The sequence below is a fragment of the Opisthocomus hoazin genome, chromosome 2 (genome assembly GCF_030867145.1).
Source record: "Opisthocomus hoazin isolate bOpiHoa1 chromosome 2, bOpiHoa1.hap1, whole genome shotgun sequence".
NCBI classification, from domain to species: Eukaryota; Metazoa; Chordata; class Aves; order Opisthocomiformes; family Opisthocomidae; genus Opisthocomus; species Opisthocomus hoazin.
In genome coordinates, this window is record NC_134415.1 from 7,123,258 (window position 1) to 7,136,926 (window position 13,669).

The 13,669-nt window shown below is 43.3% G+C and overlaps 1 protein-coding gene across 2 annotated transcripts in view; it reads right to left on the reverse strand.

Moving 5' to 3' along the window:
- Positions 1-13,669, reverse strand: part of PCNX2 (pecanex 2) — a 165,062-nt gene that overhangs the window by 36,563 nt on the left and 114,830 nt on the right. For both annotated transcript variants that reach the window (XM_075412236.1, XM_075412234.1), the window contains exons 24-25: positions 6,812-6,870; positions 4,174-4,389 (exon numbers count right to left, since the gene is read on the reverse strand). In XM_075412236.1, the coding sequence (XP_075268351.1) occupies positions 4,174-4,389; positions 6,812-6,870 (275 nt within the window). The remainder of the gene's footprint in view (positions 1-4,173; positions 4,390-6,811; positions 6,871-13,669) is intronic.

Genomic DNA, 13,669 nt, shown 5'->3' on the forward strand with positions numbered 1-13,669 from the left:
GATTTCAAGTTCCTCCGCTAGCTCTTGTTTTCCTCCTTGTGGGAAACCATTCTGTGCAATGAAAGGAATCAGGGTCCTATGTGAAAACCAGTACATGACCAGACAACTAAAACCAGGAACGTAAGACGCCCAAAGCAAAGGAGACGAGCCTAGCGCTTAACAGTTGCCTCCTGACTTTGGAAACCCCCAGGTTCTTCCAGGGCAGTTGCATATGCTCTTCCCACTTACGCAGAAAAAAAATCCTGCTGTATTCACTTGTACACCACACCTGCCAGCTGCAATATTTGAAACGGAGAAGAAGGTGCCTGGTCCACGCAGGAGATGCTTGGGGTAGCTGCTGTATCTTCCTGCCCCTCCAGGAAGCGATCTTGCTCAAAGGAAGGGCCAAAGAAAACCATAGAATCACAGAATCATTAAGGTTGGAAAAGACCTCCAAGATCATCAAGTCCAACCGTCAACCCAACACCACCATGCCTGCTAAACCATGTCCTGAATCATGGAATCACGGAATGGATACAGCTGGAAGGGACCTCACCTAGGTCCAGCCTTCTTGCTGTCTCTCACTAGATCAGGTTGCTCAAAGCTCCATCCAGCCTGACCTGAGGTACCGCATCTACACATTTTTTGAACACCTCTTTCAGTAAAGAAATTTTTCCTAATATCCAATCTAAACATCCCCTGATGCAACAAACCTTCCAAGCAACAGTTTCATCTGAGTCTCAGCTTTCCCAGAGCTTCCTTGGGACAGCCCTTGGCCTGTCCCCTTATGCAGCCTCTGCCTTCAGGTCAGCCCTTCTGGCTCCTTTTACTCTGACTCAGGCCCCCGGTGTCTGGGCACCCCTGCTCAACCCCCACGGCCCCACCAGAGCAGCCCCACTCCTTGCTGACACAAGAAGGAAACGTGTTGCTGGAAGGGCATGGTACTGCAGCACGTTTTATCTGAAGCACACCAGCCCTCAAGGGTTACCCGGAGACACAAGCAACCCTCTGGTGTCAGCACACCCCTCAGCATGTCTCCACGGGGCAAGCAGCAGACTATCTGCCCATGCTTTGGAGTCCATGAAGCTTTTGTTATGGTCTGCGCCAGGCAGATCCATCTTATCTGGCTTGTGCTTGGTTCCCCCTCCAGGCTCCTCTGTTCCTCCTACTCCATCCTTAAGCAGGCTTGTAACTCATGTGGTTTCTCTGGCACCCGTTCTGCACGGCCCAGTGGGGTTCAGCTCCTACACGGCATGTCAAATGCTACATGTTTGACCTGTTCTTTCCTTAGGTATGTCCCTTTATTCAATCCTACATGGCTTCTCTCTTCCAGGCCAAACAATGTAATAACAATACTCACATGCTCCTGGTTTCTCTTCCCATAACCTCTCCTCTACCCAGAGAAAATATTTGGAAAGCTAGAGAAACCCTCCTTACATACCATGCCTGGGAGGACACAAACTAACTACACATTTTCTCTTATTCTTGGAACAGCATCATCCAGTGGGTTCAGAGAGGAGAACATGGGGAGTCCATTTCCCTCCCATTTCCAACCTTTGCCTCTCCTCCTAGCGTTGGGTAGTCTCTTCCCCCAGTGACACTCTGCTGCTCTGCAGGCTGTCAGCCTCCTCCCGAGGAGTGGGAGGGAGACTGGGAAAGGCGACGGATATTCCTGATGAGAACTCCACTGGCTCTAAATGGCAACCCAAGAAAGACATGAGGGGCCCCAGCTGAATTTAAAGACCTGGTGCAGCCAGCAGACATGTTGGATCTATTCACAAAGCGAACCAGCTACAGTACGAACACTGAACAGCATCAGGCACAGAAAGGTCAATTTTGAAACTCGTTTAGCTGCTTAAACTGTGACCCTAGGCAACGCAGCGATGCCTTGACAGGTGGCACGCTGCAATCTTTGAGCTTTACTCTCAGATTCAGATGCAAAATAGCAGTCACCTGGTAATGAACCACCCTGGCTCCAAGTCAGACAAAGCCTTCCCGAATCACTTCTCGACAAAGCCAACCAGCCGTTCAGCATTCAGCTTCCAGCGCACTAAGCCTGTCTGCTGGGCCCCCGATCTTTTTATCCAGCTAGCACGTGGTTTGAGGATCCTCTCATATTCTTTCATCTCTGTTTCCAAGATTTACTTTTCTTGAGCTGCCTGGGGATGGCGATGATGGAGAGGGACCTAGCAGTAGGCGGCAACTGCATAAAGTCAAAAAAAAGCCACTCACGAAACTCATGTAATTTAAGCATGAAAGTGAAATTTCTTTCTTCTGTTTGTTTCAAATCCTGCAGTGAACTATTTTAGCACAAAAGGATGATCAGCAAAGAAAATTTTCTGAAATTAGAATGCAAGTTAATGGAAATGTACATGGTCCTGCTCACTCAAAATCCCAACAAATCTGAACAAAACGTCAACATTGTCCAAGATACCTCTCTTCTTTAACATACCCAAATCCCTCCTGCAAGTCACTTTTCAGACCTGCAGAAATGAATGCACTGTTTTTTGACTTCACAGAGTTTCCATAAAGAATTATAACTGTGAGCAACCTAAGAGCAACTAAAAATGACAGGTGGAGTGAAAAAAAAGCAAATATCTCAGAGATTTACCAGCCTGTGAAACCAGTGGTACCGTAACTATGATTTGAACCGCCACAGTATTTAACTGTTCTTGCAGAACAACATAAATCTGCATTTGTCTGGCCTGGATTTGAAAGAAGTAATAGCAAATTCCAAATCCACCTGAACAAAGCCTTTCACCTGTGGACTCCATAGGGTACTTAACCTCAGTAGCACCACGGCTTACCTCGCGGGCACACAAGCAGATACCACTTGCACCGATGTCTTTGAAGTTGAAGAAAGCCACAGAGCCACACACACATTGTCATGAGCAACAAGAAATTAGAAGGCTGATAAACAAATTGTCTCTCTTCCCTTCCAGTTGCTTTCTCTTACAATTTTCTTTTGTACTGAATAGGCATCTCTTCAGGTACTACAACACCGAGCTGTTTCAGGTATTTACTGTTTTCTACATACCTTTTCTTGAGATACAGGAGTGGTATCTTCGTCCCCACCAGAAAGGAAGGAAAGTGAACATCAAGCATTTACCACAACCTGTTCAACATCCTACAGGGAGTCTGTCACAGAGTCAAGGCTTGAGCCCACGCTTGTTATTTCCTAGTCTTATCCTCCCACACCCCAGCGCATTCAAAGAGCCAGTCTGTCTCCTGTTTTCTCATACTCCACCTTGTTGAAAACTCCTCTACACGTTGCCCATTTGATGCTCAGCCCGTGAGCCTGGGAAGGTGCTTATTCTGGGATTTCAAAACTCCCATCACCTGCAACTGCAAAGTGGTATCTTTGAAAGGTTACAAAGCCAAGCAACAAAGCCAGGCAGCCAACGTGTAGCACGAGCAAAATTTAAAAGCGGGTTAAAAGTTTTGTGGTTTTACTTTCATTTTTCTTCCTACCATAGGGACCACAACAGACTGAAGGACAGGAGTGTGACACTACGAGCAACTGGCCTCACAAAAGCCACACCACCAAGGAAGGGGATGCAATTCCCATTCCTTAGAGGAGCGTCCTGACAGGGGAATATACTGAACAGGAAGAAAAGTGAGGCCCCCTCTTCAGCTGGAGTCAGCACTTCCTAAACCAGAGAAATAAGAAGCCCTGCTCAACTTGCCTCTCCTCTCCAGTTCTACTGTGTCGGAGACCATCTCAGCACTGGCATCTTGCATGATCTGACACAGGATATTTTCCGTGTGAAGAGTCTTATGATATTTGGGTTTTTTTCAAAGACTAGTTTCGGGGGTTAAACAATTTTAAGAACAACTTCAGTTGTCATGGTTATGGAGGGAAAGAAATAATCTGAAAACGTAACTAAACATAACCTAAAAGATCTGTGAACCAAGCAAATAACTCAACACGCCTTCTTTCTGAAAGTCTTACAATACTGCAGAACATGACTCCAAATTTCTTAACATCTGTGTTTCAAAACATTTTCATTCAAACAATGATAGAGAAAAGTACAGAGCTTTTAGACAGACAGGCAGAAAAATATCTGTAAAAAGAGAGAGAGAGAGAGAAAGGTTCTTAAACTTGATACCCTACTATAGAGTTGCGATAGATCAAAAAGCCAGACAAGGTTTGTTGCTGTTTTTGTTGTTATTTAAATCATCAGGGATCCTTACCTCGAAATTCCAGCCCTCTGAGCTGAAAGGTGACAAGGCCATTTCCAATTTCGATCAAGTGCACAAAGGCATTTAAATAATCCGACGCCAGAATAAAACAGTCTCCTGTGTTGTAGTTTCCCCAGCGGCCCAGAATCAAATCTCCACAAAGAGACTCCTGCAGAGATCTTGTCAAATGCTCATAAAAAATGGAGTTGAGATTATTGTCATCATTTCCTACAACCAGAGCAGCACACATTTGTAAAGAATAAAATCTGTAATACACTAAACCGTTCTGCATAAAATGCCATGTTCTTTTTTTTTATTCCTGCATAAAGCTTCTTCCTCTAGCTGGGTGATATCTTCCTGATACTTTATGCAATCTACATTTCCGTGTTGGTTTTTAGCCCTTCAGAGAATCAGGCCTGAAACTTTTGTTTAATATGAACAATATTGTAAATAGAACATGAAATTAGTGATAACACATATTTGAGATTGAATCAAATCACCTCCATGTTTTACAACAGCAAGAATTTTTTGGCTCCACTGAAAGTCTCTGATGTCTACGTACTGCTCTTAATATTAAGAAATCAGAAATCATCATTATTTCAGTACAGAAGCTTAAATCTGAACATTAGTTCTGAGATTTCTAAAGAATTCGATCACACGGCTTGCAGTAATTTTGTTGGGATTTTTTTCTTTTAGCCCTCCAGGATTTTTTCAACATTTTGTCCATAAAGTATCTGTTGGTACTTAAGATAAAGACACATATTTTAGAAAAGTTCACTCAGTATTCACTTAGTATATTGAGAAGAATGAAATAAGGTTCATTCACCAGTAGAACTGCTACCACTTCTTTACAAATAGTAGCTGCCCAAATACACTTTGCTTGGACCAATTGTCCAGGTGAAAAACACCCCACACAGTCTAAAAGTGTCATCTCATAAAGGTCTCTGGCATTGAACTGGATTAAAAGTAGCACTTTGTAATGGTGATCCATGAAAGGAAATGAATTTTCACAAATGCTAATACAGTGCCACATAATCCAACGTGGTGGTGTCTTGTGCTTGTACTCTTTTACATAATATATGCTTGACATGAGAACTGCTTTTCTTTTCTGTAATGCATCAGCATCTCACCTTCAATACTTTTAAAATCCTGGTGCATGAATAGAGATGCATGTACAATCCAACACCCTGTAGGTGCTTTTGTACACATGGGAGTGTATGTGGATCCATATGTACAGGTACATGTGTACATTCATCTATGTGCATATTTAGGAGAAGATCTAACATGGAGAAAAAAAAACAGAGGATGATGGGCTATAGCTTCCCCTACAAATTGCTCCTCAATACAATCAGAGGAGTGGGGGCGTTACTATGCTGCTTTTCATCACCGTGGCCGTTATGCCTCCAGCCCTGGCACGTACGTCTGTATGTGCAGGTGTGCGTGCACGTAGAGGCACACTCGGCTAAACACCTTCTGCAGGATATTTGGGCAAAATCTAAAGAAGTCATAAAGTGAATCTTTTAAGCACACACACAAAAGGAATGGTTTGCTTGAGCTATGGGGTTTAAAAGATAATTAACTTATTAGCATATACAATAATGCTATATAATACGCTAAAGGTAATTGCTGTCAGATGACAGAATGGCCTTGGGAAATATCTTAACTCCCTGCCTTGAAATGATAAATAATGAAAGAGCACTATACACGCCTCTAACTGCTAACACCTCTCTTGCCTTCCTGGATATTCTGGATTACACCCATTGCTGCTTGAAGATGTGTATTTGTTCATGCCACTGATGTAATGGATAAGGATAAAAATAAAACAGCAATAATTACAATGTAATCTTGTACCTCCACTATACAAGCCCCTGACACCTCAGGGGCAAAATAAAATCAGCCACAGAACACTAAAGCAGAAGGAACCCATATATGAAACCCTGGCCTCTCTTCGTGGGGCCGGGATTTGGCATGAAACGCTGGTATCAGTTTTCCCTGGAAAGGGCTCTGTCCCACCAGGTGCTGGAGAGCATCAGCTGAGGTACCACACGCTCTCTGCATCCACTGACTTCCCAAAAAATCCTCGCACTTCCCAGTCTCACAGGAACTACCCGGTGCAGCCCAGGAAGGTGCTTTATGCTGCCATGGGTCGGAGTTCATTCAATGCACCGATACCCCGAGGAGAAGCCCACCATCTTTCCTATTTCTCTCTTTTACCCCCTCCTGCAGATTTGCCAGTCTCCCCCCTCTCCAAAAAGGTTTCTCTCCAGGGAAGAGGAGATACCTGTCAGTCCAAACTGCTCAGCAGCAGGGGCACCGTTAACCTGCTGCTTGTTCCCCAAACCTTTCCCTGCCCACAGGTGAGCTTCGAGTTGAGCGAGGGTGTCTGCTGCGTACCCCACACGAAGAGCAATGCGGTGATGAACCAAGCAATTCGCAGCCCAGCAGCTATCTGATCAGCTACACATAACTCAAGAGCGAATTTACCTTTCACACGACTGAAACCGGTGCTCTGCTACATTTAAAACGCGCTGGTTTGTTCACACAGCATCTAAAGCCTTTGCATCTCTTCAGCTTCCCAAGCAAAGCCTCAACGATGTAAATACATCACATTCTGCAAATCAAGCAAAACACCCAAACTCCCAGGCCGTACCTGCATCCTTTTCGATCTGAATTGCCAGTCTGGTGTTGGAATGGTCCGATCTTTTGGTGCTGGAAATAAAGACATGTTGCACAGCCAATTCTTTTTCTTAAAAATAAGATTCTCCCCAAACCACATTTTTCTTTTCATTTTAACATATCTTCTCATTCTGTGTTTACATCAGTACTCAGTTCACACTCTAATCCATTCATCAGTATACTCCAAGTAGGCATATATAGTTAGGTTGTTCAGTATTGCTATTGATATTGTAGCTTATCAGCACACAAACCTAAAGTGTCTGTGTCCCCTCCTCCTTTTCCTCAAACTCCTTCTTCCCCATTTTCCCATTTTCCTTCTGGTGGGTCAGAGTCCATTCAGAATTTGCCATCTGGGATAACACACAACACTACGTACTTCAATAATTGAACTGGCTCCAGAAGCACAGCAGCGAGGTGCCACCAAAACAGTGAACAGAAAGAATATTAAATCAATTTTTCTTCCCTCCTAACCCTTAAAGGAAACAGCTGGACTCCGGGGGGCTTTATTTGTGCAAAAATGCTTCTGTGGGTGTGTAACACCTATGGAAAAACAACAAAAAAACCTGCTTTACTTAATTTCCTATTAAGCAGCATCGAGAAAGTCCCTAGTCATTCTTATCACTTGAAAAAGAGTAAATTACAGGGTCTTAGTCCATACAGACTGTAAGCCTGTCTCCCTTCTGAATGACACATTCCCTGCTCAGTATTTTCACTGCAGCAGTGGAATACCAACACCACAGGAAAAACAGTTACAAAACAGAAAGCAACTAAAAGGTAGATTGGATTGAGCTTTTACTCCTACCTGCAGCAAAAGACACTAACAGAGTCTGAAAATAAGGAACGAGTGAAATGCTGTGGGCAAGCATGTGTCCAAGAGAAGGGAGTGCTTGTTGTGCTGACTGGGGATATTCCACCAGAAGTCCAAAGCATCTCCCAAGCACCCATTTCCCAAGCCCTCGGGGTACAAGTGACCGCCTGGCTAACATAAATGCTACAGTAAATGCAAATTTCCCTGAAATACTGCTGTGGCAGCGGTGCTTTGGGGTTTCAGGACACGTCATTAAGAATATTGCCTCAAAAGTTTTGCCCTCAACCACCAGTCTTAGCAGAAGGTCCATCCATCAGATACGTGAATATTACCATTCCTTGGAAAACAGGGTTAAAGCAGAACACAGGTAAAGACAAAGCCATCTGCCCCAGACAACAGCCAGCATAAGGTTACACGCAACAGCGGTGAGAGCCTTGGCCGCTCAACAGCCTGCCAGCGCCGGGGAGAAGCGCCAAGGCACGACGTGTCCTGGCGCGGGACCTGAGGGAGGCACGGTCCTCATCACGTTCCTTGTCCCTGGCCCGGCGGGACAGGCTGGTGGGAGCATGGGGCATCACGGAGCTTCTGAACGGGCTGAGGGCTGGCCAGCCAGCTCACAACGCCCGAATTCAGCTACTCACTCTGAGAAATTAGACATGCCCTGAGGAAGACTGTGCCAAAGAGGGTATAAGGCATACCGGGAGCCTTTCAAAGAGCTTCAATAACACTGAAAAAGGATGGTATAAACCCAGAGTAATGCTGTCTTTGAAGCACAGCGGAGACTCTCTCGCAGTCTGGATGTCCTCATCCCAGCATCGGCTCCCAGGATTTCGTGTGTCCAGACACAAGTTATTTAAAAGGCTGGAAGTTTTTGAGCTGAAGCTATAAGCTCATGCTGAAGCCAATGGGGAGAAGAATGCCATTGATGTTCTTCATGTTAGAAAACCTTTTTGTCCACCCTCTACAGCCTCCCCAAAAAAGCTGTGGAAAACTGACCAGCAGAAAAATTGCACGCAGGCTTCCATGTAGTAGACAGAAGAGGAACAGAATTGCTTTACTTCTGCTTCCTACTGATTTGCTTTTAAAAAGCGTCTTATTGACTTTACAGGAAATACAGTTGGAGAGAGTATGAGTCTTAATTAGAATTATTTGTACTTAATATGAGTACATTACCTACATAGACTAACATTTTATTTGATGTATTATTTATCTTCCTGCCTCTGGTTGGCTCAGCTTATTGTAGCTGCAATTTTCATTTCCTATGCAACAGAAAACGGCAACGGGGGGAGGGCCTTCTACGCAGTTCGGAACACAAAGAATGATTTTACTTCAAAAAGGTTGTCAGAATTCTTCTACCTTGATATACATCCACCCGCAACTGCAACATATGCAAGAGTAAGCATAAAGATTAGGTTATGGAATTCAATCAATCTTCTATTCTCAGCAGAGAAATGCTGCTGATTTCCAAACGCATATGTTTTAAGATTATAAGACCCCTTATTAACTTTCAGTCCCTCTGAAATCAGTGTGGCAGTATGAGGTACGAGACAATACTATTCTTTACTCCCATTTTTTACCAACTTGTAAAGCATTTTGGTTCTTGAGGCATATTAAGACCCATAAAAATCAAGCAATACTTCAGAAAATTCTAATCTATAATAAGGAGGAATCCTTTTGCCCAGCATGCAGCTCTAGCTCCATTTCTTTCCCCCCCCTTTTTTTTTTCTTTGAGAGAAAGATACATGAAACAATCAGAGAAAATCACGAGTGCTTCAGGAGATTCCGAGACAGATAATGCAGCCGGACTGGGAAGCAGGGAAGAAAATGGAACAGCTCTCACAAACAAAACAAAACCAGGCTCTGTTGCGGCTTTATCCTCCGTTCCGAGCACAGTAACGATTGCCTACGCAGCTAGAACACGGGCCTCAGGCCATGAGACAAGAAAGGATTTACCTTTTCAGACACTACCAGAAAAACTCAAATCTTTACACAGATATTTTAAAGCATAATTTTAATTTTTTTTTAGACTAAAGATAATATAGACAATTAGCAAAGCAAACTTCTGTCCTGAAATTCAGTTTAGTTGAATAAATTCAGTTATGTAATCCATTCTGGACTTTAAAAATCTTCCACAGTTATTAGTAGCCAAAGTTGTGTTTGTACCTTCTTGAAGGCAACGGGAATTTGCACGGCATCCAACTACACTACGCTGCGCCGAACAACCAAACCAGCGGTGGCTTCACTCCTGGGCTTCTCACTGTCAACTAGGACCTTGCAAAGCAAACTTCTGGGACTAGTCGGTGATTTGGGCTTTCCTCCAGTGGCCTCTTGCTTTAAATTCGGTTGTTACCACTCATTCAAGGTAGCAATTAGCTCAGTAATTGGAATTCTTCCCAAATTGCATTGTTCTATGCAAACCAAGGGCAGGTCCATGGGCACGATTGTGTTTGAGTGTCTTCAGCTAAGTCTTCAGCAATTTTTGAAGTCAACATCCGGCTTGGTTCCCAAAATCTCTCTCTCATGCTCTTTTAATCCAGCATTTAGATGGGCATTGGGATGATCGGCTGGTCTGCATAGCACCATTCACGCACTGTAACTATCGCTTCCCTTTGCAAAAGGGTGAAGTCCCTTCCTATACTTCCCTTGTCCAAAAACACTGCCTCATTTTTCAACCTGGAAAGATTTTCTTCTCCCACTTTACTCTCCCAATTTCCTTAGAAAGGTAGAAAAAAGACTGAAGAGGATTCAGGCAGCCTGGGGAGCATACAGCGGATGGCAAGAATCAGGCAAATTGAGAGAAAAAGAGATCATTGCTGTGCTTATTTCCAGAAGATAAAAATAAAATTGCAGCTGTTCTATCTGCCTTGCTGTTGCTGGATTTTGCCCCAAAACACAAATTCACGATTTCCAGGATTGTTGCTGTGAAGGAGGGGATCTCTATTTTGAAAGAGAACAAAACAAAAAAAAAGCAGGTCCCCTCTGGGGGATGCAAGAGATGCCTCTCTCGGGTAGATCCAGGGATAACTTTCTCCTTTGTCTGCATCCAATGAATTTTAATCCGTCTTTCCATGAGATCCAACAGGCAGGTCTAACAGAGAGAAACTTTCCTGTGCTGCAGCCCTGTGATTATTCATGGGAGTCTGGAAAACAGAAAAATCCTCACAATTTCCGTGTGGATGTCCTACGCTGCTGGCACTATAGACGGAAGGCTTAGCATTACAAACACAGTAGTAGTAGGCTGGGACAGTGAGGCAGGAGGGAGAATGAGGAGGTGGCAGAAAAAGCAGGCACGCATGAATATTTGCAGGACACCAGAGGCAAAACCGATTGTACTAATTGGAAGTGTGAGAATGCCCGAGTAGTTTTAAATCAATTTCATCTAAAACGCAGAATGATTTCAGGGCGATCATAACAGCAAAGGCCGACAGCTCCTTCGTGCATAACCATGCCCAGGGTTTCTGGGCAGCTGCATGGAAGGCTTGTCGTAGGTTTAACTCACATCAATTAAAAAAATCTCTTAAAAGTGAAAGCAACTTCTCCTTCCTGATCGCTCGCTCCGATTTTTATTTCTCATGCTTTGTTCCTCCCTTCCTTCCCTGACTGCTCCAGCGTTTCATCCAACAATAATAAAAAGTGGCTTTGATTGCATGCGAGGAACCTGGGGGAGGGCTGGGTATAAAAAGTTCCAGTTGTTAAAGACAGCACTGTTGAAGGATCCTGTCAAAACACAGGAAGATCTTATTATCAGTAATGTTTCCTGTTCTTCGGGTTTCTTTACTGTCTTAAAATAGTTTTTATCATTTATTCTGAGAGCTTCTTGGGTTTTTTGTGGTTGTTTGGGTTTTTTTGTTTGTTTGTTTAGGTTTTGTTTTCAAGTAGGTATAATAATCAGAATTTCAGTCATTTGCTGAGACACTACTGAGCATGTTCATTTGGCCTATTCTGAAGCCCTTCCTGAAGATGATGTTTCTGTGCTCCCGCAGAAACAGGGATGCAAACGAGAGGTGTGAATCTGAGATCAAAAGCTGTGTGCCCAAACATGGATTAACCAGCCCACCTAAGTGCTCTGGCATTCTGAGCTTTAGCTGGGGAATTCACCTCTTATTTGTGAGCCAAGTCATTTAAGCATCTGTGTACTTTAAAATAGTCACTGATGCTTTCCCAAAATGTCATCAATATCCCCGCTTTTGTCTTATTTGCCTATCTTGCCACTTAATTTCTTTCCCCCTGTCTGAGTATGCTTTTTCTTTTAAAAGGTATTTAGTCACTATCTTCAGATATTTTATACTAAGCAATACGAGGAGCTTTGTAGGTGGGAGGATTATGCCAACTGCACGGAGATGTTTGTGCTCACTCTCGTGTCAGTGGAGACGGCCTGGGACTCTGACATTCCTGTAAGGATGGGGCTTAGCACAGGACCCGGCATCACAGCGGTACCTCACTGCCCACAGTTCATAGATGTACTTTCAATTTAAAAGCAAATTAATTACATACAAAAACATGCATCTGAAATACTGCAGGTGTGTGTTATTTTTCTGGTTTTTCATGAGCCAACGCAGACATTACAGGAAAGGTAGGATTCTGTCCCCAGCTCTGGGGAAAGAACTCCGCGGAAATAATTCACTTGGGCTCTGCTCTGGCTGATGGGCCCACGAGCGAAGTGGCAGAAGCCTGAGAAACTGCAAGGACCTGGAGAGTAGAAAGGAGGTGATGAGAAATGTCCAGGTGAAGATTTCACCAGAAAAACAGAGCAAGATCAGACAGCAAAAAGAATTACCAAAACATTGGGAGCTGCTTCAGCAAATGGGGCTTCTCTACTCCTTACAGAGAGAAGCACAGTGTTTAAAAATCATAAAAAGAGGAAAGAACAGCAAGGCATTTCAGAATTCATTCTTAATATTCCATATTACTGATAACAAAGTGCTCTTATGCTTTTCAGTGTACCATATTAAAATAACATATACTTAAGATATTTTAATTGCCACTTTTAGACTCAAGATGACTGCATAAAAATAAAATTAGGAGGTAGAGATGGCAAGAAAGTATGAGAAAATAGAAGAATAAGAAAAAGACTGGTGTATGATGCCTTACAAAGAAAGCCTACATCAGAAATACTACTTTAGTTCACTGTACGGTTCTCCATATACGTATTTCTCACCAAAAGATGAAGAGAGGCAAAACAGAAGCTAACCAAGCCATTCCAGTGCTGTAAACCTGCGAGTGCAGCATTAGTGGTACTACACTGAACATCAAGAAAAATCTTACTGCTCCTGTGCAGTTGTATAAAATCCAATCTAAAGCAGGGAAAACTTTGAATACCTCTGTTTATTTCATCGCAAGGACTGTTGAGAGTGTTCATCATTAACAGCAGTCGCTATGGTATTCTCTACAGTACTCTTCAGACTGAAAAAAGCTCCAACACGTGGTTGAACTAGATGATATTTTGAGAGAAAACACTGCTAAACAAAGGATCGGGGAAAAAAAAAATTCCTTCTAGCATTCATCCAGTATTCACCTAGTCTTAACTAGCACAAAGCTTCAGAGACAATTCTCAGTGGCAATGGTGACATAATTCTGCATTTTGCAGGACGTCAGAAAGAAGCGAGAGGCATTTTACATTTTGCTCTTCTAAGCCCTCAGGCAATCTGGGTCTAGTAAATATCCTTGTACATTAGGAGAGAACCAGGACTTGAGCAGGCTGCAGCATGAATTATTCCCTGCTGCTATCTGTACACAACTTACGTATCACCTCAGTTCAAACGGTTACACTCGCTGAATATCTCCTCAGCGATCTCAGCTCTTCCCCTGTCTTCGTATCTTGACAAAAGTTGCTTGAGTAATCATCTTCTTCAAGGGAAGGTTTGAGTTTAGTGCTCCAAACCTCAGCTTGTCCCTAAATGTTTGATTCAGTGAAATCTCAGACAAGAACCTCAGCTTGCTCCCAAATGTTTGTTTCAGTTAAATCTGAAACAAGAGGTGATCTACATTATCCAAGTGAATAGGATGAGAAGACTCATTCTTACG